Raw genomic sequence first — 27,206 nt, 5'->3', positions numbered from 1 at the left:
AAAATATATTTTTACGAATTTGAGCTCTTTTGAGAAGAGTCCCGCAAATATTTCCAGGTATTTTTATATGGTGACTACTGTAGTGCAATTTTGTTATTTAGTATTAGAAACCAACTTCCATTAGTTTTAAGTATAGTTAACAAAATAGTACAATGTTAGTACCATAAGACAACAATTAGATATGTTTTTAAGAAGACCAATACACTGAGACCTCAGTGTAATTGTATTCTTATACGATACTCGTTGATTGTAAAATTTAAGTAAGAAAATACAGTATTTTAGTATTTTTAGTATATTCTCAGCATTTTTTTTATTAATTTTATAAGCGATTCTGACGCGCTTTATGTCGAAGCCAACGTTCGCGCATTTCAGGAACAGCAGGTCCCCAATCGGCAGTGGGTTTTATAGAATTTTTCAATCTCTACATAAATAAAATTGATTGCTAATAAAAATTCACAAAGCAACTATCAAATCCTTAATGCGTACCTCTTTAAATGTTCCTTTTTCCTTAAAAATCAGATGATACACCATGTATATCGGTATCCAAATTATTGACACCATTGCGGTCATCCAACCAATTGCGATTGCCAAATCAGGATACTCTTGTCCATTGTAAGTGACTCTCACATTGAAAATCGCCACCGATAACAGGATGAACTAAAACACACGTTTTATTACATATGATTATGTTATTTTTTTTATTTTCCCGTAGTGTAAGTTATAGTAATCGCAACAAAATCGAAAACTAGTGGGGCGCATGGCATCTAGCCTTAATTAGATTAACATTTTTGAAAAAAAATTACTCTGAAAAAATTAGATTTTTGAGAAACTATAAATTTTTAACAAAAATTTACTTTTTTTGAAAAAAAAGACTGAAGAAAAATTTATTTTGAAATATTTTGGTAATTCTGAACTTTTTTTTAAAGTAATCGTACTGCTTTACCTGCATATAGACGAAATATCGGTTGATCGATGCGACTGTAATCGCGGACGAAAAATTGTATCCAAACACATACACACACACACACATACACACACACACACACATACATCCATTTTTTCCAAGGTATGCCGAAATGTTCAGAAACCTTTGAAATGTAAAGATCTGCAAAAAATTTTAACTTCCCGTAGAGTAAGTTATAGTAATCGCAAAAAAATCAAAAATGAAAATTTTTATATATCTTTACGTTTCAGAGGTTTCTGAACATTTTGGCATACCTTAGAAAAAATGGTTGTATGAGTGTGCGGATACAAATTTTCGACGGCGATTTCAGGAACACGGATGAGGCGATTTGAATAATTCAAAAAACATTTGATTCGTATTGATAAGGAGACTTGCTGATTAGTTTTTGGCAAAGGCAGGTCTAGCCGTTTCGAAAATATGGGACAAAAAGTGCAAAAACGGTAGCTCAGTTTTTAAGAGAACAGAGAGTCCGATTTTAATAATTCAAAAAACATTTTACTTGTATTGACAAGCTGGTCAAATTTTCATGAAGGCAGGTCTAACGGTTTTGGAGCTCTAGAGTAAAAAATGCCATTGGCAGTCACAAATGATCATTAGACACATGCACATCAAATTATCAGAGATTTTATAGAGATTTTAACAATAAGTATAAATTTTGTTTACATTCCTATCGGTTCCGTACCAGTGTTTATCCGTTGGACGGCGCAGTTAAAGCAATACGATTGCTTTGAAAAAAGTTCAGAACCTCTAAAATATTTTAAAATAAATTTTTCTTCAAAAAGTCTTTTTTTTTCAAAAAAAAGTAAATTTTTGTCAAAAATTTATAGTTTCTCAAAAATCTAATTTTTTCAGAGTAAATGTTTTTCAAAAATGTTAATCGTTTTTAAAAAAATAATAATGTTTGGTACGGGAAGTTCCAGCAATTTGCCTTAAGGCATGATGCCATGCGCGTCACTAGTTATTTTTTTGTTCAAATATTTAATTCTGATACGGGAAGTTACTACTAGTTCATGAACTTGTTGGCTAGATGTACAACTTACCAAAAGCAGAAATGGAGTCACATACTTCCAAACAAACTTCCAATAAGGATTAACCTTTCTCTTGATCATGAATTCTATATCGTCGACGAAGACATCAGCTTTGTAAATCCAAGCTACTATTATTATTTCTAAAAGGCAAGTAGTAATTACAGGAGTTGCACATGAGTACCAATCCAGGAGTTGCAAAGTGTACATGCCCCCCTGGAAAAATAAAGTTATCAGTATAAATTTTTAAATTTCTGTAGGCAGAATTGTTTTACATTCGTGATGCAGGACAGAGATCCCAAAAACATCAAAAATATAGATCCCACTAGGACATATTGTTTGTAATTAAAAAGACCAGGATAGACATCAATAAGACTCGAGATGATTGCTTCGATTTGTACAAACTGCAAAAACAAACATGTTAACCATTTTATCCACAGTTTTACCTTGTATCTATTATCTTACACAACTGTCGACTCCTAACAAATACAACATTGTGAAGAACATAATTGACCAAAAAATTGGTATAGGCATCATCGATATAGCTTCTGGATAGGTGACAAAAGCCAAACCTGGTCCACCAGTCGCTACAGATTCCACAGATAAACCAGTTTGGTCTGACATAAAACCAAGTACCGAAAACACGACAAATCCTGCGAAAATGCTCGTCATGGCGTTGATCAGGGGCAAAAATATAGCATCACTAGAACAAATTTTGATGTAAACTTGTTGTTAAATGTTGTGTACAATAATGATGTACTTACAATTGTGTATTGTTGCGAAAATTGTTAAAACTTGCCATGTTGACAATACCACCCCAGCCAGGTCCTAATGAAAAGAATATCTGGGTTGCTGCATCTGCCCAAACCTAAAAAATTAAATTAAATATATATATATATATATATATATATATGTATACTAGCAAACCCGACGAACTCCGTTTCGCCACCAGATGGTTTCGTGAGAAAGATGAAGAAATTTTTTGTTTGTTTTATATTTGAAAAGGAAATTTTTTTTTTATTACACAACAGGAATGAATTTATTTCGATTACAAAAATGAAGTGTTTTATAGTTGAACTTCTCTAAGTGAATAAAAGTAAATCCGCAAATTATCCGTTTCATGGAAGTGGTCTTTGGTAAACCACATTTTTTGTTTTTTGGTCTGACGTTAACACAAACAAAGCGGATGGATTTCCAACTCGTGAACAGGAAACGTATAACTGCCCATGTGAAAAACAATGATTTTCTAAATAATCTATTTGAAATTTATCCCGCAAACAATAAGCGATTGGCCTTGAGACTTGTTATTGCGAACTGGAAATTGCAATCGTTTGAAGTCAAACGGAAGACCAATCGGAATCATTGGTATGTCACCAAATCGCCAGCAATTTTTGATTAAATGATGAAATTCAGTGCGTGTACATCATTATTCTTTGCGGCAAGAATTGCTCGTTGACTTAACCAAGCATAATTCTGATAATTCTCACTAATGTCATTACTCGAATTTTTAATTACAGTTTGTGAAGTTCCTGGAATTTGCATTGAGGCACGATGCCATGCACCACTAATTTTCTTAGCTATTAACCTTGCGGAGCCCGAGACCTTTCCGACGAATGCAAAATTGTCGAAATCGGTTCGTGCGTTTTTGAGTTATATCGTCAGGAAGGAAAACCCGACTTATTTTTATATATATGTAGATATTCATAATTTGTATTTATCAAGTTTACCCTAAGTTCTAGTAGTTGTTCCCATTTTGGATTAATATAATAGTTGATTCCGTTCCATGCTCCTGGTAAAGTAACTCCACGGACAAAAAGTGAGAACAGCACCAGGTATGGAAAAAGTACTGTGAAATAAACAACTTTGCCAACAGTGCTGATACCTTTCCTGATGCATAAGTATACTACAACCCAACTGATTGTACTTGTTATCAACAAAGGCCAGACTATTGTTCCTTGTTCATGGATTCCAGATGAAATGTGCAGAATCTCATTGCTAAAATACAAAAAACATCATACACCAAGTTTGAATTTATTATTATTATTTATAACCCACTAAGTATTATACGTAATACTACGTAATTTTAGTGTAAGAAATATGTAATCTACATTATGTAATTCGATTACGTAATTTGCCTGCAAAAATATTACGTAAGATAAATTAGGATTTTATTAACTTCCCGTAAGGTAAGTTATTGTAATGTAAAAATGAAAATTTTTACATTTCTCGACGTTTTGAAGGTTTCTGAACATTTTGGCATACCTCATTATCAGAAAAAATGGATGTGTGTGTGTATGTATGGATACAATTTTTCGGTCACGTTTTCGGGTGCACGGATCAACCGATTTGAATGATTAAAAAAACATTCGATTCCTATTGATAGGGAGATGTGCTGATTATTTTTGGCAAAGGCAGGTCCAGCCGTTACGGAGATACGGAGCAAAAAGTGCAAAAAATTCAAATCGAGTTTTAAATGATCTAAAAAACATTCAATTTGTAATGATTGGGAGAAGAGGTGATTAGTTTTTGGCAAAGACAGGTCCCGCCATTTCGAAGATACAGAGCTAAATGTGCAAAAAATGGCAGTTTTTGAGTGAACTAAGCATCCGATTTGAATGATCTAAAAAAAATTCTGCTTGTATTGACAAAACAATTGATTTTGAGGATAAAAAATTATTACATCTTTTTTTATTTTCCGTAAAATATTTTTGTAATTTTGGATTAAAAATTCAAAAAATTACGCAGGCTAAGCACAGTCTAAGCGCCACTCTGGCACAAATGTTTACCCAAGTGCGTTTAGACTGTGACTATACGGAGCAATCTTGTGTAAATTAGGCAACTATTTTTTTGAAATTGAATTCGAAATGAAATGACAATTGTTAATGAAAGCTTCAGTATTTGTAATAATATATTTGAAAACGTTTAAATTTTCTCGAATATTTCATTACGGTACGGGAAGTTCCAGCAATTTGCCTTAAGTCACGATGCCATACACCACTAGTTACTTTATGGGTTTGCTAATGTTAAAATTGTGTACATACGCCGAAAAAATAATCATACCATATAAATGTGCTTTTTCTTTTATTCTACAGATAGTATATACACAGTAACCGTGTGGGCTTAAAAACGAACCCACTGCCTGCCTATAAAAAAAGAGCCCACCCATCTAAAAATTAGCTTCCGACGCCACTGTATATATATATGTGTGTGTGTATGTATGTGTGTGTACATACATATATATTACATATGTATGTATACGCATTTCTAAGTTTATGAATTAGTGTGCTCATATCTACGCATATGTGTGTATGCAGTGGCGTCGGAAGCAAATTTTTTATGGGTGGGCTCGTTTTGTTTTTTTTTTTGATAGACTGTATGCATTTATGAATGTGTGTAAAAAAGTGCGTCTTAACGCCATTTTTTTTTCAAAAACTACGTAATAATTACGAAATATTTTCGTAATCCATATTACGTAATCCACATTATTTAAAATAGGCGAAATTATTACACATTTTTGCATTAATCTTACGTAAAAATGACGTGAGTATGTAACTTTTCTTACGTAAAATTACATAAACATTACGGATTTTGGCTTACTGAAAAAATTGTTCAGCTGGTGTCTGTAAATTTGTTGCTCTCCAAGTAGTGTTTTTAGAAAACCTTGTAGTACCTAACTGAAACAAAATAAAAACGGTACAGTAACAATTGGCGATTGCAAGAAATCTGTACAAACCTTGGAACACCTTTCATCATTCCATTTTTGGTTACAATCAACCCAAGGAAGTTTCTTCGCCATACTATAGTACAAAAATAGTAGAGGATAGGCCAAGATTACATTGTAGTAGATGGTACAAATCAAATTGACCATAACCATGCAGTACCTAAAACCAGAAAAAATAAAATAAACTCTGTATGGTGTTTAGGGGTTCCAAATTCCTTTACCCCATTCCTTTAAACAAAGGCGATATTTTGAACATGGTGATGCACCCAGTTCCTGAAAACTGTCCTATGCAAAGTTCCATGAAGAACAGGGGAAGTCCACATAATGGTAACATGAGAAAATAAGGTACCAAGAAGGCTCCTGGAAAAACACAAAGCCAATATTTTTTCAGCAAGTTTGTCTCATGAAATTTCTACAAACCTCCTCCATTTCTGTAGCAAAGGTAGGGAAATCTCCAGACATTTCCTATTCCTACGGCGTATCCTAGACAGGATAATATGAATTCGGTTTTGTTTGCCCAGTTGCCCCTGGAGGAGGCCACACTCTCCGCATCCTAGGATAAAGGATAAAGGATAAATTTTCAGGTAACACAGGAATTATTTAAAACCAAGATTTTTAGTAGTCACTTAAATGATTTGGAAAATTCAACTATTTATTTTTCTGGTATCTATTTTTTCCTCAAACTTTATATTACCGTAGACAGAGCTGTAGAACTCATGAGGTAGTTGTCCAATTAACATCACATTAATAATTTTAATAAAAAACTAAATAAAAAATCTTATAAATAAATATTTACAAAAATAAAATCTGACGTTTTGCATTTGTCAAAAAACGTGTTTAAAAAACGAGAAAAACATGTTGAAAAATAAATAAATAAAGTCGATAATAAACAAAATTTTATATATAAAAAAAATATAAACAAATTATAATTAATTAAACTATTTTTAAAATTATTTTATCAAAAATATTACTGAAAGTTGATTGAAAAAGTGTAAAATTATCTACTGATTTGTTTTATTAAATTATGACAAAAATTTAAATTTATTTTAAATAATTTAGAAAATTAACTTTTCTTAAACTAAATTTTAAAGTATAAAATAAATTTTCATAAACAGTCGAATATAAATAGAGTCACATTTATTACTTCTATGATTTTTTCATATTAATTAGACAAAGATTTTACCTAAAAAAATATATAGTTTGCACAAAAATGTATTGTTATAGTGTTTGGAAATCACTGCTTTAATAACTAAAATTGTTAAGTAAAAAATAAATTTATACATATAAATTTATTATTTTCAAACAGAAACCACAAATTTTACTCAAAACAACGAACATTTTGTACCAAATTTTTATGACGAAGGTTGTAAATCACTGCTCTAATACAATAAATATACTTTTTACGATATTTCAGATTTATAAATTTTATTTATTTACTTCACATTACTTTTTTTCCTTTAGGCATTTCCTAGACCTCCTTCGAGTTGAAATCTCGTAATCCAACTGGTTAAAAAAATTCATTCTGCTCGTTTTATTAAATAATTTGAATACATAATTTTTTCAATTTACGAGAATTAAACCACTTGTTGTTATTAAATCAGAACCGCAACACACGAGTCTTTTGTTGGATGGGCCCCATTATAATCAAATTATTCAATATTAATAATCTGATGTCAAATTGTGCAACTGGTGACCTAATTTAAAAGAAGGTCTGTAGAAATTATTAGTAGCAAGATAAATAATGTATTGTTATAGAAATTGGATTACTATCTAGGTGTAAGTGGCGTTATCTTTCGAATAATCAAATGGTTTTTAAATTTTTAGAACCGGTTCAGCCATTTTTGAAGTCGATGAAATGTCAAAAATTTGGCTCACGTACACACACAACACATACTTCTAAATTTGGCCCCAAACTATTCAGAATGACTTGAAACGTCGAAAAAACATAAAATTGGCAAATCAGAGAAAAACATAATCTCTTTCGGGAAGTTAAAAGTATCAATTTATATAATAAATCAAATATCAAAAACTTACTGACAAAATGGCGCCCTGCCGAAGCTCAACTTTAACACTTCTTTAAAAACATGTTTTTTTCAGATATAAAGTTTTCCAGATTTATAATTCCACTTGCAGTGTGTAAATAATGTATCCAAACGTACACGATTATTGTAAAATGTGTAAAACTACCATAAATCTATTATTAACAGAAATCATAATTTGAGTATAACAAACTTACACACAAAATGTCGTTTGCATAAACCCAACCGTGACAATACTGTTTTCGGGAATATAGAGTCCACCGGATTTTTAAAACCACTTGCAAATTATTGTAAATAAGTACACGTATGTAAAAGATTATTGTAAAACGTGTAGAAAAAAAAATTGGTTTAAAACACTGCTTTTTATTAAATTCTGTACACCAAGAAAATTTAACTGACGTCCATGTTGCAATCTCACAGGACATTAGCCAGAAGTTGGTGTTGCATGATGATACCAAATATTGATTTGTTGGACAAAACAAAAATATAAATAAATAATTAATTACACAAAATTATTTGTGAAAAGTTTTAAAAACAATTTTGGTATAAATATTTTAGTTATAGTATTATTTGTCGCTATTAATTAATTAAAAATTATTTTGTTTTAATATTAATTTCTTGGTATGTTGGTACATCCGAAGGAACTTCACGTTGTTGCATTTTGCAATTACAAATGTCTTCGCGTACTTCTACTTTCAAACATTGTATTTTATTTTAATTTCCAATTTTCTGTATCATTCCAATTCACTCTGTTTTATTTCAAAATTTACAAAATCGATACACTCGGCGTCCATGTAGTCGTCGAGCCGCCTCAGAAATTGCGAAATGAGTCACTCAGAACAAAAACTGGCAGACGCACACATCGCGCCCGCAGAATTCTCTTTATTTAAAAAAACATCGAAAAAAATGTCATTTATCCAAATGACACATCTGGAACAAAATCTAAACTATTGTGCTTGTTGTATAATAAAACCGTTCAGAGTTTGTTAATGGTAAATAGTAAGTTTATGATTGTGTGTACGTTTATAACCTATGACTTATAATGACATTTGTATGTAAAATTTTTATGTTTATTATTTTTTGAATTTAAAGTGTTTTTTGTTTGGTTTTCAATATTTTCGTGTGTTTTCTTGGTTTTCATATTTTCGTGTGTTTTCTTTTAGTGTGGCGTAGTGTTCTAGGATTTATATTTTCGTGTGTTTTCTTTCGTGTGTTTTGTCTATTAATACTCATTTCAGTAAAAACTTAACATTAATATAGATAAATAATATTAAGCCTAATAATAAAATTATTTTTTACAAATGACAATAATTTAAAAAAAATATTGACAATATTAAATCAATTTTGACAAATTATTTTTATCTTATATAATTAAAGTACATATAGTAAAAATTGCCTTTAGTACATACAATTTTATACATTAATATCTCTATTTTTTACTAAAATTAAACTTGTAACTATTTAAAACTATTTTTTCACGAAAATGTTCAAACATTTTAAATTTTGCTCGCAATTTTATACGATTTTCAAGTTTGACAATTTTTTTCGTCATGATTTTGTTCCAAAAGTTGGAAATTGTTAAATACAGTTATGTAGAGAATTTTATATATGTAAAATAAAATTTATGTGCTTAAACAAGTTTTTGCGCAATTTAAACAACAGTCAAAAAACGTACAAACATTTTGTTTGCAAAATTACACAATTTTAAAGTTTGACGATTTTTTTCGTCATGATTTTGTTCCAAAAGTTGAAAATCGATAAATGCAGTTATGTAGAGAATTTTATAAGCTTTTCATATATGTAAAATAAAATGCATGTGCTTAAATAAACTTTTGCACAATTTAAACAAATGTTAAAAAATGTAAACATTTTGTATTGAAGTTTGTACTTTTAAATGGGTTGATTATTTCCTAAAAAAAATCCTTGACCCTTATGATAATACTTTATTCAAAAATGAATTCATCAAATCATATATTTGAATCCCTTAAAATTTTGCCCAGATATTAACATTTGTGTTCAAATTAATAATTAATAAATAAGTATACTAATTTATATTTATATTTCCTTTACCAGAAAAAGGGTTTTCCCCGAATTGGTTTATTAATTGGCACCAGTAGTGATGCATCAGGAGGATGGCGACCAATATCGATGACAATTTGGACTCGATGCCCGATTGGCAGTATGCCAGATTGGGCATATCACTCCTTCTCAACAATCAGGCCGAAAGGGCCGAGAGGATGTTCCAGAAAAGGCCAGATAGTACGCAAGTTAAGGCCGCCAATGGATTTCTCTTGTTCATGGTAAGAGGGTAAATGTTTACTGAACATCAGGGTAGTTAAACATCTTGTACACTTTATGACTTTAAGGGCTTCTTCAGAACTTGGAAAATGTTTTGGGGATTTTCAAGCAACAATGGCCAATTTGTCTCAATAGCTATTTCTGGTATAGAATACATGAGGGCTTCTCTAGATCATGGGAAATGTTTTAGGGAATTTTAAAACAACAAAGGCCAATTTGTCTTCAAATGTTTTCTAAACTTGTTTATCATGTTTTACCAACTGGTGACTAACCTTAGATATCCCCAAGTACTTTTTTTATACCAGGCTTTCAAAAAGGCTTTTACCTAATAGCTATTTCTGTTGTAGAATACATAAGGGCTTCTCTAGGACTTGGTAAATGTTTCAGGAATTTTTAAGCAACAATGGCCAATTTATCTCAATGGCTATTTCTGGTGTAGAATACTTAAGGGCTTCTCTAGATCATGGGAAATGTTTTAGGGATTTTTAAGCAACTATGGCCAATTTGTCTCAATAGCTATTTCTGGTGTAGAATACTTAAGGGCTTCTCTAGAACTTGGTAAAGGTTTCAAGGATTTTTAAGCTGCTATGGCCAATTTGTCTCAATAGCTATTTCTGGTGTAGAATACTTAAGGGCGGCTTCTCTAGAACTTGGTAAATGTTTTAGGGATTTTTGAGCAACTATGGCCAATTTTTCTCAATAGATATTTCTGGTGTAGAATACTTAAGGGCGGCTTCTCTAGAACTTGGTAAATGTTTTAGGGATTTTTGAGCAACTATGGCCAATTTTTCTCAATAGCTATCTGGTGTAGAATACTTATGGGCTTCTCTAGAACTTGGTAAAGGTTTTAGGGATTTTTAAGCAACTATGGCTAATTTGTCTCAATAGCTATTTCTGGTGTAGAATACTTAAGGGCTTCTCTAGAACTTGGAAAATGTTTTAGGGAATTTTAAACAACAATAGCCAATTTGTCTTCAAATGTTTTCTGAACTTGTTTATTATGTTTTACCAAATGGTGACTAACTTTAGATATCCTTTTTCATATCAGGGCTTCCAAAAGGCTTTTTCTAATAGCTATTTCTGGTGTAAAATACTTCTCTAGAACTTGGGAAATGTTTTAGGATTTTTAAGCAACTATGCCCAATTTGTCTCATCAGCTATTTCTGGTGTAGAATACTTAAGGGCTTCTCTAGAACTTGGTAAATGTTTTAGGAATTTTTAAGCAACTATGGCCAATTTGTCTCAATAGCTATCTGGTGTAGAATACTTAAGGGCTTCTCTAGATCATGGGAAATGTTTTAGGGATTTTTAAGCAACTATGGCCAATTTGTCTCAATAGTTATTTCTGGTGTAGAATACTTAAGGGCTTCTCTAGATCTAGGGAAATGTTTCAAGAATTTTCAAGCAACTATGGCCAATTTGTCTTAATAGCTATTTCTGGTGTAGAATACTTAAGGGCTTCTCTAGATCATAGGAAATGTTTTAGAAATTTTTAAGCAACTATGGCCAATTTGTCTTAATAGCTATTTCTGGTGTAGAATACTTAAGGGCTTCTCTAGATCATGAGAAATGTTTTAGGGATTTTTAAGCAACTATGGCCAATTTGTCTCAATAGCTATTTGTGGTGTAGAATACTTAAGGGCTTCTCTAGATCATGGGAAATGTTTTAGGGATTTTTAAGCAACTATGGCCAATTTGTCTCAATAGCTATTTGTGGTGTAGAATACTTAGGGCTTCTCTAGATCATAGGAAATGTTTTAGAAATTTTTAAGCAACTATGGCCAATTTGTCTCAATAGCTATTTCTGGTGTAGAATACTTAAGGGCTTCTCTAGAACTTGGTAAAGGTTTCAAGGATTTTTAAGCTGCTATGGCCAATTTTTCTCAATAGCTATTTCTGGTGTAGAATACTTAAGGGCTTCTCTAGAACTTGGGAAATGTTTTAGGGAATTTTAAACAACTATGGCCAATTTGTCTTCAAATGTTTTCTGAACTTGTTTATCATGTTTTTAAACTTGTGATTGATTTTAGATGCCCTTACATCATCAGGCTTCCAAAAATTGATCACTATCAAATATATTTATAGATTTAAAAACTTGGGCAATGTTTTAGTTATTTTTAAACCAATTGTCTTCAAAGGTTGCCCAATTGATAATAAATATTTTTTTATTGAATACTTTTTGTTCATCTGTCTACTTCCTAAATTAATAGAAAAATATGATCTGAAATTGTCAGTGCATTGTAATGCATTTGGTTTCATGATTTATAAGTATACCGGGTTGTTGTAGGATTTTTTATGTTAGAAAAAATTTAAGATAAATTAATACCGGGTTGTTGTAGGATTTGTTATGTTAGAAAAAATTTAAGATAAATTAATTATAAACATTTTTGGCGAATACATAATTCAGATAAATCGAATGCTTTAAAAGTTATGGACGATTTGCAATAGAGATGCTTTGAGCTTAATCGTAACGCTCCAGGATTTTAATTTGATATTCCATGTCGAGTTTGAGTAAATCGTGTTGTCGTAGAACTTTCTGATGTTAGAAAAAAATTAAAATAATTTAATTATACATTAATTATTAATATAATTATAAATAATTGTCTCCTCACCGTTTATATTAACCATTGGTCTAAGATTTGTGAATTTTAAAATAAAAAATGCACTTTTATTGACACTGTATGCTCTATTACTGTATTGCACTTAAATTTCTTAATTTACTTTTATTACCATTAATTAAATTTACAGTTTAAAAATTACAATACTAATATGTTCCTCCCACATCAAATTTTTTTTTACTGATCCCGAAATTTCTAGTATGTAGGTGTAAAATCCAGAGTCGATTTCTGAAATCTTGTTCAAGATTTATTTGCGTCGTTAAGAAATGTGTTTATACAATTTTGTTATTTCAGTGGTTGAATCGTAAAAATAGCTCGTTAATTTTTTAATTTGTGTGCCTTACTGTCTGTGCTATAAACAACATTAGATTTTATGACAATTTGCGAAATCGTAAATATCGTCTTGCTGGAAAACAGATGAGTATGTTTACAAATTAAAACTTTACAGAATGAAATAAGTTTCATATTTAAGAAAATAAAACAGATGAGTATGTTTACAATTTAAATACTTTACAGAATGAAATAAGTTTCATATTTAAGAAAATAGGTGTATAAGTTGAACACTTTAAGGATTTTCAAAAAAAAAAAATTTAAAATAGTAATTGGATTTATGGTGTACTATTTATAGTAAGGGAATTTTAGGACGTCATTGTAGTGATAGAATTGCGATTATAGTATCGATTTATGTTGTTTGGCTTCAAAACTCTATTCTTAGAACTGAATTGTGAATTCTAGGACTGTAGTTTTCAAGGGCGACCTTCTATAATTATATATACATAATATTTTGTTTTTTTCCATTACCTTTAAAAAAAATCCATTAAAAAAATCATTCGCAAATGCATCTTTTGACTAAATTTTCTTCAAAATGTAGTATGGCAAGGTTAAAAAAAAGTCTATGTTGTGTTTTAATATATTAATGTGTTCTGTTAGCATAGTTTTAAATTGGTTGGAATTTTTACAATAATTTTTTTTTGTCACTGAAGTCGTTTTATTAAGTTTTGGCTAGTTTTTCCAATATAAATTGATTTGCAATCCAAACAAGTAATTAGACCAGATTTCTAAAACGTTCGAAATTTAACGGAATTTTTGTTTTAGCAAAAATTTTGTTAGTGGTTGTGCTAAAATTGTAAGGACTACTCGGAGTCCTTATTTATAAAATAGTTTTTTTTTCAAGCAAAATAGAATTCTTTATTGTATGGCAAACAATTGACACCAGAGTGGGTTCCTAAATCAGGTAAATTATTAAGGACAGTAGAATTGTTAGTTTTATTTAAGGGGTACGTACATCTTATTAGTTATAGTATTAATTTATCTTTTAAAACTTTGATGTTTTGAATTTCATTTTTAGTCTTTACTTGATGAAGGCTAGGATTATAGCCAAAACGTATGAGTTTTATAATAAATTTTTAAACAAATTTTTGTTTTTTATTATTATTATTTTTAACTTCTCGTAGGGTAGTTATAGTAATGGGTCGAAAATCGAAAATGAAAATTTTTGCATTTCTCGACGTTTTGAAGGTTTCTGAACATTTTGGCATGCCTCAGAAAAAATGGATGTGTGTGTGTGTATGGATACAATTTTTCGTCCACGTTTTCGGGCGCACGGATCAACCGATTTGAATGGTTTAAAAAACATTCGATCCCTATTGATAAGAGATGTGCTGATTAGTTTTTGGCAAAGGTAGGTACAGCCGTTACGGAGATACGGAGCAAATAGTGCAGAAAATACAAATCGAGTTTTTGAGAGAACGGAGTATCGGATTTGAATGATTTAAAAAACATTAAATTTGTAATGTTTGGGAGAAGAAGTGATTAGTTTTTGGCAAAGACAGGCCCTGTCATTTCGAAGATACAGAGCTAAATGTGCAAAAAATTGCGGTTTTTGTGTGAACTAAGCGTCCGATTTGAATTATCTAAAAAACTTTCTGCTTATATTGACAAAACAATTGCTTTTGAGGATAAAAAAATATTACATAATTTTGTAGTTTTGGATTAAAAGTTCAAAAAATGACCCAGGCTAAGCACAGTCTAAGCGCCACTCTGGTACAAATGTTTACCCAAGTGCGTTTAGACTGTTTATGTTTAAACTGGAGTACTTTTCCAATTTTGTGAAAACTATTGAAAAATGTGAAAATGCCGCCAAACTAAGCACAGTATAAGTGAAAATGTCGTATGGAATTATTTGCAAATGCGTTTTGACTGTGACAGCACTTTTTCAATTTTGTGTAAATTAGGCAACTATATTTTTGAAATGACGATTGTTAATGTTCTGAAGATAAATTGATTTATGATTTACATTTGATTTGCTCAGATATAACAAGATAGCAAAAATAATGAAAGTTACAGTATTTGTAATAATATATTTGAAAACGTTTAAAATTTCTCGAATATTTCATTACGGAACGGGAAGTTCCAGCAATTTACCTTAAGGCACGATGCCATACACCACCAGTATTGATTTTTATTGAGATTCATATTGATTAGGGTGGTCCTCAATATGGATGTTTTTGAATTTTCTTGCTCCTAGGAGCGCGAAAGTAAGTTTTAGCTCTTAATATTACTTTAAGACAGACCGCACGCCGACCAAAGTTTCTGTGGAAATAGCATATTCCATTTGTTTTTTAGAATTATATAACTCAGCCACAAGTGGATTAAAATTTTGAGTATAGCATTGTATTTGCTTCTCTTGATCATAAATAAAAAAATACAACAAAAATTTGATATATTTCATAAAATAAGTATTTACTTAGGAAGAAGAACCAAGAAACTTTGATATATAATATTTGATCTATTTCTTTTCCAGAATGCTCTCATGTCCTTCGAAGAAGAAAAACTCCAACTGGCCCTGAACGAACTCAAGGAAACGGAAAAGCAATGCGCAAACGAATCCTTCAAAAGTCAATCAAGTAAATTATGAAACTTTATTAGTATTCTTATTACAATTATTATTGCTGATGCCAATTTTGATCTAGGCGGAGGTTGGTTCAAATCGGTGAAAGATCGCCTGCTGCCAACTAGCGATCGTCGACAATCAAATGGGCGGAAATCGATAGCAGAATTGCAAAAGTTGGTATATAGAAAAAAATAATAATATTTATTACTAGATGACCCGACAGACGTTCCTGTACCCATGTCTACAATTTTTTAATATAATATACTAATATTTACCGTTTACCTAAAAATAATAATTATTGTTTTTTAAATTACTCTCCACACTATATTTTAAATTGAAGGCTTGTAAACGGTATAACATAACCCTAACCATAACATAACACTGGTACTTCATGTTGGATTAAATTACTTTAATTTTATATTATTTAAGATATCCAAAATTGGATCTTAAACTTCTCCTAATCGATATCGTGAGGGCCGAATTGTATGTATTCATCTTTACTTTCTCATTTGTTATTATAAAGTGAAAATTTTACGAATTTTAAAAATATTGTGGAAAGATTAGTAAAAGATGCAAAGAAATTTTATATTGAAAAAAAAACTATATTGAAAATTTAATATCCGAATCTTGTGTTGGCGCCCCCTAAGACGTGCGCTCGTATTTTTTGCATGCATTATGCATCGCATTAAAGGTAGGACCGGCCCTGATTAATACTTAATTTTATATTTTAAGTGAATTAATTTGACATATCCTTTTCATATGTGTATCATTCAATCTGCCATACATATACTGTATTTTATATTATTTTAATTTCTGGCACATATCAGCTGCTTTTTGGCAATAATAATGTAGACATTTCAGTTTTCTTAATCATAATCATAATTTTATTATACATATTCTAATATTGTCTAGGTTCATAAGTAAATTGAAATTTTTGGCGAATGATAGTTTTCATTTGTTTTCAATGCAAACAATGACATGTCGGTTTTTGCAATTTTTTCTGTTTATTTCTACAATATTGCCTATACATACCAGTACTTTATAATCACATACATCCTAGAAAATTTCCTTAACAAACTTCAGAAAGATTTATCGAAATCCGAATAATCGTCAAGGAGGAATATACAATGAGTGCTTGTAATTTAATATGAACTTTATATAATAGCAATAAAGCTCAAATTGATTCTACGTTTTAGTTAGAAAAAGTTTGTATGAGAAAAAGGAAATTGCTGTTTTGGGGGGTTTTCCGGCAATTATTCGCTTTTTTCTCGCCGTAGGAACAATCCTTGGACTTGAACGAACATTTAAAAAAAAATAATTGGCTAAATTGGTCCAGACGTTGTTGAGTTATGCGCTTACCAATACATTTTGCGATTCATTTTTATATATAAGATGTGCTTGGAAAATAATTTTATTTGATCCTGAATCGACATTCCTGATTTATTTTATTTTTCAGGGAGCGTTCCGACGAACTAGAACGGCGCGTGATTAGCGCCGATTGTCAACTTTGTAGTTCTCTGTTGACTTTACTTCAACAAGACCTGGCTGGTTATATGAAAGGTGCCTGGGCCCTCAGAAGAGCCTGGAAGGCTTACAGATCAGCACACTCTCAGATCCTAAGACTGTACCGGGAAGCATTCCGGGACGAAGGCGGACCAAGCGATAATCTACTTGATCCGGGTAAGTCCGGTTAACAATACAAAGTCCATCCTCATGTTGAATGTATAATGTAGTTTCTATTTTCTAGTCAGTCCCGTCAATCCGTCCTGGGAACCGACAACACCAGTGACTCCAGGAGGCACTATGGCTTTCACACCGATTGTCGAAAATATGTTGCCACTAAATATTTCGACTCCAAATGGCGAACATGAACAGTCTACAAAGGAACATAACCACAGACGTGCGTCTGTTGCCTCAAATGCATCATCTTCTTCATCAGCTGATAGTTTTGCTAGTTGCGAAGACATTTCTGTTAATAAAACGGATTTAAAGAGTAAAGTAAAAGATGCCGTCACCAGACAGTTGGGACCTTTATCTGATGATCCGACTACTGTTATCACGCCCAACCCGGATAAAGTAGTTATTAAATATGAATCCGATAATGTAAAGAGTAAAGAGAAGACTAAAGAACCATTGAAGTTGAGAGATAGTTGTGAAATAGCTCAGGACGAGATGCGTGCCAATGTATCAGTCGCCCCCGAAAATGATATGGAAACAAAAAAAATACCTATTCGCGATAGAGACGAAATGAGGTTATCATTCTCCGATCCCGATCCGGTCCCCGGCACTAATCCTGCTTCCGGAAGCGACATGGACGACGTCCAGGAAGAGTTCGGTAATAATGGGTACATACAAAAATCAACTCAGAGAGTAATCTCAAATTCTAGCGACTCTGAACGACCAAGCACCTTACAATGGGATAGTAGAACCAACCAAAGATCTGATGGCGCATTGAGGTGGGCCTCAGATCATAACATCACTAGGCATAATAAATCTGTGGATTTTGTGGCAAGTCCCCTTAAGAAGTCTTTGAAATTTCACGGCACTGACCAGCAGAGGGTGCTGGACGAGGCTGGCAGGGGCGCGGCCTCGACTAAGAAGTAAGAAGATGACAAACAAAACTGACTATTGAACAGTAGACGATGCTGAATTGACCTATTACCTGCTCCAATAATATTATAAACAACTTTTCATCAACAAATTTGATACTAGTCAATATCTAATAGCATTTTTTTTTCAGGTTGCCGATAGATCCTGAAAATCTAGCGCGTTTGATGTCAGCGGTAAGCTTTGGTTATGGAGTTTTCCAATTGGCTGTGAGTCTTTTACCTCCAAGTCTTCTGCGTGTTGTCCATTTCCTTGGTTTTGAAGGAGATCGTGGTGCGGGTCTCACCAGTCTTGCATTCGCTAGACAAGGAACTGATATGCGTGCTCCTTTAGCAACGTAAGGATAAAGAAATTATTGTTATTAGACATCTATCAAGTGCATCAATTGTTGAACAGATTAGCTCTTCTCTGGTACCACACCATAGTAAGACCTTTTTTTGCTATTGACGGTTCTGCTGGAGTTGGCGGATCAGAAGGTATGTCTTCAGAAATTGCAGAAGCAGGCAGATTGATTGCTGAGTCTAAAGAAGAATTCTCTGAAGCAGCTTTATTCTTGTATTTTGAAGGAAGAGTTGAACGTTTGAAGGTGCCCGAACATCCTTTAACTTATTAGTACATATATGAATTTTAATGTCTGTATATTTTCCAGTGTGATCTTCCTGCTGCAGTTTTGGCCTACGAGCGTTCTGCAAGAGCTGCAGTGCAGCAGGAAATTCAGTTGTTATGTCTCCACGAGATCGGGTGGTGCAGATTGATGCAGCGTGATTTTTCTAGTGCTGCGAGGTGTTTTGAGGAACTGAGAGCGAGGAGTAGGTGGAGCAGGTTAGAGTATATAGAATGTTGTCTCAGGTTCGTTAGTTTTATTGTTTGTTTTTGGTGTGTGGTTTTGGCCTAAAACTAATCGATAAGCTTGGTGAGTCAGTAATAAATTAACTCAATAAGCCTGCAATACCAGTTATAGCACAGCATGTACAATTTTTATTTATATTTATTTAATATTATTAATTTATAATATTTGTTTTTTAATTTACAGTAATCATTAAAACTATTTGTGTAATATGCATGTTGTGCCTGATTTAGTAAAAGTACTTTTATTCATAAACCAATAAATTCATAATACAATTGTTTGGAAAATTAATTTATTTTAGATTTGTATTTATTTTTAAATTAATATTGTCTTTTAATATTTCAGGATATTCTACACATTTCTTTCGGCACTGTGCAGAGGTGCTTCTGGAAATGAATCAGATGCTCGTGGAATCAAAGCGGAAATACTCGACATTTTGTCGTCGAGCGACCACAAGGTATATGTGAGTGGCCGCCTTCCTTATTTATTATTTTTAAAATTAAAAACAAATCATGGCCATAGCCAGGACGAACAGTAATGAACCTGAAAAGGCTTCTCTTATTACTCAAAGTAATAAGTTTAGTAATTGTATTATTTTATATTTTAGTAGATATATTTAGGTATACAATATCAAAATTATTGCATTGTAGTAGTAACGTCGCGTCCATCAAAAATACTTTTATTAAATCTCTAAATTCTCATTGATTAAATTAAGGCAAAATGCGACCTACACCTAGTTGTGGTCCTATGCTATGCCCATGGTAAATAAAAATTTGTATGAAACCAAAATTCTTTTTTTTATCCATTATCGTTTATGATTAAAGGAGGCACAGGTGGAAAAGTACATTGGCAGAAGGGTTTTATGTTTTCCGGACCCGGAAGTTGCCACCGGATCGCAATCTGCGGCTCCGGATAAGGATCCGACCTTCTGGAGAATGTATTTGTACGAAATGCTCATTCTGTGGAACGCTTTGACCAGCTGCAGACCGGAGGAAATAGAAAGCATAATAATAGGTAAATTTGGTTAAAATTATTTTAGACCTTAATACTATTTATATTACAATAAATAATTTATTATATATATATATATATATATATATATATATATATATATGATATATATTATTTAAAGCTCTCCACAGATCAAATTTTAGTGTAAGTTTTTATATTTAATTTTTTAGAGTGTCTGGAGGTGAAAAAGGAGCCAGCTCCTGGTCTATCATCCTTAATTCTGGGTGCTTGTCACGCCTATTTCTCCCGTTGGTCAGAAGCAGAAAAGTCCTATCGATTGGCAATAGAACAGAAATCTGCGAGGTCTTCGAGAAGGGGCTCCAAAAGCCAGGTTGGGAGCAGTGTGTCTCGCACTCCACCCCAGCCGAGCTGCTTTGCTAAATGGGATGATCATATTGCAGCATTTGCAAAGTATGAACTGGCTGTGGTGCTCATGGTACAGGATTTGGAAACAGTAAGAGAAAGAATAATATATTGGATTTTTATATATTATAATATATAAAATATAATATATTACTATATCTTTTTATATTAGAATCGTGAAGAGGCCAAAAAGTGGTTACATGAGGCTCAACAGTACAAAGATTATGATTTTGAGAACAGGCTCAACGTCAGGATACATGCTGCCTTGAAAAGGGCCAATGAGGGACCCAATTGAAGACTAGAGGTTGCACCAGGTGTATTTAAATCAGGTACAAACTCCAGTACACTTATATAATACATACAAGAATTAAATTATGTTTTTTCCTTTAGGTAGTTACCACAATTGCCTATGCAAGGTTATAGATAAAACTATGCAATATAATAATGTTGAATATTAGCAAAAGTATTAATAGAAGATATAATATGCTGCTATATTAAAAGTGATTCTATATATAATTATAAATAAATATTGTTGAATTTGTTAAACGAAACTAATGCAAATGTATAAAAAATTAATTGGCTTAAAGCCATACTCAACGCTTTGTTGTAATACTCAAGGAGAAGGTAATACAAAATAATATATTTATTGTTAATTTGTATATACATATATATATATATATATATATATATATATATATATATGTATATACAGAAATGTTTGTTTTATATTTCAAGAAATATAAAATCCGTCCTTCAATATTTTTCATCAGTTTTATTTAAATTTCTTTAATTAATCATTTTTCTTATATTTATTTGTAGTTTTTATATTTGGTGAAAAATTGATTGAAATTCCACATGCATTCCAGTGTCCAATATTGATTGATTTATTGATTATTTTTGCGCAACTTGATAATTATACAGTATGAAATTTGAATTTCGCGCTTTCGGCTTTCACTTCACTTCGCTTCGTTCATTTCTTCATGACAGTTCGCTTTTACTGGCGGCCATCTTTATACAGTGACTTTTGTGAAAAAGGCGTGCTCGCTAATTAATTAGTGTTTTTTAATTAAATTCCTAATTAATTTCCATTAATTCATACATTAAATGGTTCTACTAATTATGCACATCAATTTGATATAAAATTCGTGTGTGATGATATGTTTTTAGATCAGATATGTGACAATGTTCTTCATCCTTAACCTATGATAATTATCTTTAATTCTAATTAATTTTATAATCATATACTTTATTTACAGCTTCCAATGTATCCTTTATATAATAATATATTCAAATATGCAATTGTCAAGTATTTAAATGTGTTTGTAAGGCTGCAAGTACTTTTGTAATATATCTGTATATTGTCAAATTCTAAGTCGCCTATTTTCACAAAAGGCTCTGATGTGTTCGTCGCGAAGTGTCGTGTGTTGAGTCACGAAGACTCCACTTGGACATTTGCATATTGTAAATTATGTGTATAAAGTCAGTGTCCAAAGTAATGTAATGTAGTGATTTACAAGTGCTCGGCTTTGGAACTTCTAGCAGATGCTTTGGAGGATTCATTATGAGGAGGAGATTTGGATTTAATTCTATGCTTCATTGTGGAAACGTCAATGTGAGTCGAACAATCTTTCTACACAACGTGTCAATGAATAATTCTCTGGAATAAGATACAGGATTTTATCGTACAACAAATATTGCTCTGATAATGTTCTCAAGCACATAACAAATAGTTTCTTGTATTTGTATTGTATAAATCAAAACAGCCTGTATGTATTTCAGTGAATATTTGCTGACTTGTGCATCATTAGTATTTTATGCATATGCATCTGCTAAATTTTGATTTTTTTTATTTAAAGTAATTACATAGTAATATTACTACAGAATCTTACATCTATAGTTTGAACCCATTTTGCTTTATTCTATTATAATATGATTTACAATTTAGTTAATTTAGTTAATAAAGATTTTTGATTGACATGATACTAAACATTGTTTTTGCAATTTCAGTGAAGATTGAATAATACAAATCATTCTCTATTTATCTCAAGTACTACTTTAGCAGACGTGTGTGCAAAAATATCGAATATCATTTGCAATTTTGTGATATCAATCTGATATATTAGATACACTTTGTTAAATTATTATTATTTGCAAGTGATGTTCTACGAGCATAAAAATGATTTTGTACAATTCACTACGGGGAAAACATCTTGATTCACTTTTTCAGCAAGTGTGTTTTATAAATTATTTAAATCAATATAATGCAATAGTTTTTACTTCTCTTATGTATTTATTGAAACCTATTAGTTTTTTATTATAATTTCATAAATAGTAAATCAAAATATTGTATTATTCTTTAAATAATAAGACTATGAGGAAAGGTTTCTCCAATTTCTTGTTGCAAAAGTAATATGATTAGATTTGGTTTCATTTATTTGTTGAGCTACTTTTCGAGTGCTGATGCATATTGTTGTTAATTTGCTATCCTGATGATTGTAGTATTTTCATCCAATGTTTTGTTTGGGTATAGGATATTCAGAAGGGTTCCTAGCATACACCCTTGAGGAACTCCTAAATTAATGGTATTTCAGATAGAACTCTAGTTCTGAAGAGTCTGTTTATCTGATAGCATCTCAACAGCAATAATATCCCACATTAGCAAGGATTTTTTTCTATTTTGTAAAGGAAAAGCTACTTATTACAAAATTATCTTTTTTTACTACACTTTGGGGATTTTGTTCTCTGTTTCATTACATTTTTAAAGAGATTTTTTACATTTTTACATTAATTCTAGAATTACATTTCTATTATCAAGAGTCATGTGTTTTCCCTGTAGCGATATTGACTGCATGCACATTCTCATTGATAGCAACACGATTGCTGGTTTTGATCAAAATACTTACGAATTTCCAAACTGTTAATTAAATGCAACTTTTATAAGTCTTTCATTGTAATTTAGTAATTTTGTTTTCAAAGTATGTAATGATACTGCTGCATTGTTGAATATAGATTTTTATTATTTTATTGCTAAAAACAATTTTGATCAAGACATGCAATCAAAGTTTCGAAGAGTTGACTTGAATGATTATACAAAACGTACAAGTATAATATTTGAATAAGATAAGAATGATTATACAACGTTTGATTACGTACAAGTATAATATTTGATTCAATTATTACATTCAATTTTTAAATATTAACATGTTCGACAAATTCAGTGTTCAAGCTCCTGAACATTTTTTAATATTTCATTTTATAAGTTTTGTTGAAATCTTTTACAGCTTTTTCCAATACTTTGTATATTGTTCAAGTCAACTGTTTTGTTTGTGTCTCGATTAATTGTAAAGGTTTCACATATTTTATTGAGTCATATAAACAATTTTGATTTGTTTAATATCATTTCAATTCATCGATTAATAATTCATTCGAATATTTTTTTTTCTAAGTCCAAATTTTCTGATTATAATTCTTTCGAATATTTTTTTTTTCTAAGTCCTTTCAGATAATTTTTTTTTTCTAAGTCCAAATTTTCTGAAACCTTTTCGATTAAGACAGACGAGTTATTTTTGCATGCTATATCATCCCAAAGCCAACATTCGAATGAATGAGGCTCACGTTGAATATTTCACAACGAGAAAATTTTATTGGGGCAAAGTTAAAATTTTAACTAAGTCCCAGTAATTTTTTCTCGTTGTGAAAATTTCAACGTGGACTTCATTTCATTCGAGTGTTGGTTTTGGGAATTGGTGTGAGGGAACACTAAAAAACATAAAAAAGTTTCAACGTTGAACAGAAAAGAGAAAAATTGATCTGGGACTTAGGGGGTTTTTTTTTTGGTTCTCCACCTCCCCTTTCCTCCTCCTCCTCCTTTTTTTTTCCCATTTTTCCGCTTTTTTCACATTTTTTTTCCTTTTTTGGTGTTTCTTTTGAATGGTTTTTGGGTTCGGCATTCATCTTCGGCAATGTCCCACTGTGTGTAACCTCTCGCATCATGGACCTCATGTAGACCACCACCTCGTGTGTATTTGTTTCAGGATCTCCCTCTGCGCCTGCCAACAGCCATTCACCAGCACTGCTCCATTTTTTCTGCTTCGGAGTTCCTTGTCGTCGCCTTCAGCCGGACTCGATCCGTCTCACCTTGTGCCTGCCTCCAGAGTTATTTCACCGAGTATGCGGTCCCTTAAACCACTCGGCTATTTAAGTTATTGATGATAAAAGTTATTTTTATTCCTATATTGTATTAATATTGAATTTGAATAAAGAATATGTCTCATACTCATCTCTCTTATTCATCATCTGCCTCTACCCTCTCTTTCCCCAGTGCTTCCTCTTTTTTTTTTTTCTCCATGTATCTCTCTTACAGTCAAGTGCGAATCTTGAGTTTTTTATTTTTCAGAAATATTCTAAGTGTCAAGGTCGAAATGTGCCACCTGAATTTAATATTTTGAACTAATATTTGACGATTCCGAAAAACTAGGATTCGAATTTTTCAGCCGAGTCTTTGGGAATCGATCCGAGGGACCTTTAGCCAGTCAACGTGATGTCGACGACTAAACGCTCTCGGCTATCCGATTGATACAGAAGACTAATTTTTTTGGAAACGCTTTTGTCTAATTCGGGAAGGATTGTTGAAGTTTGACAGCTCCAAGTATTTTGTAAAGGCTTCTGTATCAGGCGCTCCACTCTAGTTATTTAAATTTAATCAATCCGCCATCTGAATTTATTTCTTTGGACTAACTTTTGATCATTTTGAAAAACTTTACACCAGTTATTTTTCATCCACATACATTTACTTGTTCTGGGATCGAACCTACGCACTTCCAACTACCACGACGACCACTAAACGCTCTTGGCTATTTAGTCGTTTGATAGGGACTATTTTTAATAGGAATGCCTTTTGTCTATTACGAGGATCTAAAGATTTTTGAAAATTTAATATCGTTATTACGTCTCGAACTCGCACTGTTCTACACATTCTAATGCAACTAATTCTTATCTATTATCTGAAGATTCGAACTACAGCACCATTGGGCTGGATAACCGCTGTTGCTACTTAACGACCTCGGCTATTCATTTCTTAAGCGAAAAAAATTTAATGAGAAAGTCTTTTGTCTAGTTTGAGGTTCTGAACTTTATGAAAAATAAATGTTATTCTCTTTTTTATCGTTTAGGAGATTCGAACTATAGAGTGCATCACCTGACAACTGCTACTAAACGGCCTTGTCCATGCAGTCGTTACACAAAACATGCGTTTGAGTTCTCATAACGACTTCTATTTTGTCTTTAATATCTTATTAATTATCCATCCAACCACAACTCATCGTTTATTTTCTTACAGCTGCATTCAAGTACACTGAAGGACGCACGATCTGCTCTGGACAACTGCATTGAGATCACATCATCAGGATTGGGATTCGAACTGGTTGACCCTGGACTTCTGAACTGGTGAAATAAGTGAAGTCCTTTAGCCGTTTCGGCTACCGAGATGCAAAATGGCCGTCGACTATATGAGAGGACACTGAGAATGGATTTCTGGCAAATGTGGGGGTGAAAAAATACAAGAAAAAGTAAAATGTCTCGAAGGGGTTGCAAAATGATGGCATACGATTCTTCAGGGTTGTATGGATTTCGAGCGGGGGGTTCTAGGGGGGAGAATTTTGTCCGTTTTTTGCTCAGAACACCCCAAAATGATAATTTAAAAATTGCACATGTATTTGGGGTTGTTCAAACCCTAATGTTCTCTTTTACATATTAGCAAGAAATTACATATACAATTAGCAAATATTGAAGAAATAGTTTATGAATATAATAATTAAATTGTCAAAATTGATTTTCATACAATATATAATTTAATTAAGTGTGTTTGACCTTATAAAAATTGGACTTAAAATTATTATTATTATTATTATATTTTTTTATTATTATATTTTTTAATATTATATTTATTATTATTATTATATGTATTAAATATATATTTGCTTAATATTGTGTAAACTACGTTATGTTGATTTAAATAAATATATAAATTAAAATGCATAAATTTCTTTTATTTATATTTTGTATATTTAATAAAATTTGGTATATGATTTAATTTGTATTTTATAAAGACTTAAAAACAGTCTATGTAATATTTATCTTTTTCAGTATTGTCTATTTTTCAAAATTAAATAATGTATTTATTAAGCAGTGTATGGACTTCCTAATAAAATTGGTACAGTCACCTTAAAATTGACAAGGAGTCGTCGGTGCTCGCAATGATCTCTCAATATACTGATATATAACTGGCGATGGACTCCCTAAACTACACACGTATTCATGAAATCACCACTACATATATAGCAATACACACACACATACACAATGCGTATATCTTTTCCCTTAGATGACATAGACGCTAGCGCTACTCTAAACTCGGTGGCGTGAGGTCGAACTAAAATCTGCGCCAAATTCAACTCGGTCCACATTTATATATCGTCCATACAAATTTATAATAGATTTATATATATATACATGACGACGTTCCCTATAATTATATATCGTGTATATATGGAGTGTATAGGGTTGCATATACAGCCAGGCGTTCGAAATTTATAAAGGACTCACCTGGGATATGAATGAGATTCTTATAGGAATTTATATATGGCTCATATAATTATAGAGGTGTATATATATGAGAAATGTCTATGAAAATCCGTGGATATCTGTTCATGGATTTATATACTGGCATTTATATATGGGACTGTTGTTATATTATAATTATATATATCGTGTATATATGAAGTGTAACGGGTTGCATATACTGTTAGGGGTTTGAAAACAA

At 31.6% G+C, this 27,206-nt stretch overlaps 2 protein-coding genes across 2 annotated transcripts; one reads left to right on the top strand and one right to left on the bottom strand.

The window, feature by feature from the left end:
- Nucleotides 1-316: 316 nt before the first annotated feature.
- LOC113372740 (sodium- and chloride-dependent glycine transporter 1) lies at nt 317-6,428 on the bottom strand. The gene is made up of 12 exons (XM_026613086.1): nt 6,405-6,428; nt 6,131-6,263; nt 5,932-6,070; nt 5,687-5,870; nt 5,587-5,609; nt 3,717-3,984; nt 2,754-2,857; nt 2,455-2,692; nt 2,265-2,393; nt 2,005-2,205; nt 487-657; nt 317-421 (listed from the first exon to the last, which is right to left on the bottom strand). The coding sequence occupies exons 1-12, from the start codon at nt 6,426-6,428 to the stop codon at nt 320-322; spliced, it is 1,716 nt and encodes a 571-aa protein (XP_026468871.1). The 3' UTR covers nt 317-319.
- Nucleotides 6,429-9,871: 3,443 nt separating this feature from the next.
- Nucleotides 9,872-21,002, top strand: LOC113372739 (tetratricopeptide repeat protein 39C-like). Its single transcript, XM_026613085.1, has 13 exons — nt 9,872-10,049; nt 15,469-15,571; nt 15,638-15,731; nt 17,015-17,238; nt 17,306-18,158; nt 18,299-18,502; nt 18,562-18,751; nt 18,815-18,987; nt 19,358-19,475; nt 19,837-20,026; nt 20,194-20,477; nt 20,559-20,715; nt 20,777-21,002. Exons 1-12 carry the CDS (start codon nt 9,882-9,884, stop codon nt 20,679-20,681), a joined length of 2,724 nt encoding a protein of 907 aa, XP_026468870.1. The 5' UTR covers nt 9,872-9,881; the 3' UTR covers nt 20,682-20,715; nt 20,777-21,002.
- Nucleotides 21,003-27,206: the final 6,204 nt, after the last annotated feature.

The sequence above is a fragment of the Ctenocephalides felis genome, unplaced genomic scaffold (genome assembly GCF_003426905.1).
Source record: "Ctenocephalides felis isolate EL2017-DRISC unplaced genomic scaffold, ASM342690v1 CF-g0.4_SCAFFOLD_01604, whole genome shotgun sequence".
Lineage (NCBI taxonomy): Eukaryota > Metazoa > Arthropoda > Insecta > Siphonaptera > Pulicidae > Ctenocephalides > Ctenocephalides felis.
Note: the sequence above shows the minus strand (reverse complement) of the source record. Positions and strands in the feature narration are given on the sequence as shown.

What these genes read in the sequence shown, in the direction of transcription:
- LOC113372740 (XM_026613086.1), bottom strand. Translation starts at nt 6,428, where the DNA reads ATGAGTTCTACAGCTCTGTCTACG. An exon ending in TGCAATCGCCAATTGTTACT is followed by an intron (nt 5,610 to 5,686) that starts GTACCGTTTTTA and finishes ACAAATTTACAG; the next exon opens with ACACCAGCTGAACAATTTTT. An exon ending in TTTCGCAACAATACACAATT is followed by an intron (nt 2,693 to 2,753) that starts GTAAGTACATCA and finishes AATTTGTTCTAG; the next exon opens with TGATGCTATATTTTTGCCCC.
- LOC113372739 (XM_026613085.1), top strand. Translation starts at nt 9,882, where the DNA reads ATGGCGACCAATATCGATGACAATTTGGACTCGATGCCCGATTGGCAG. An exon ending in ATGGATTTCTCTTGTTCATG is followed by an intron (nt 10,050 to 15,468) that starts GTAAGAGGGTAA and finishes TTTCTTTTCCAG; the next exon opens with AATGCTCTCATGTCCTTCGA. An exon ending in GAAGAGTTGAACGTTTGAAG is followed by an intron (nt 18,752 to 18,814) that starts GTGCCCGAACAT and finishes TATATTTTCCAG; the next exon opens with TGTGATCTTCCTGCTGCAGT.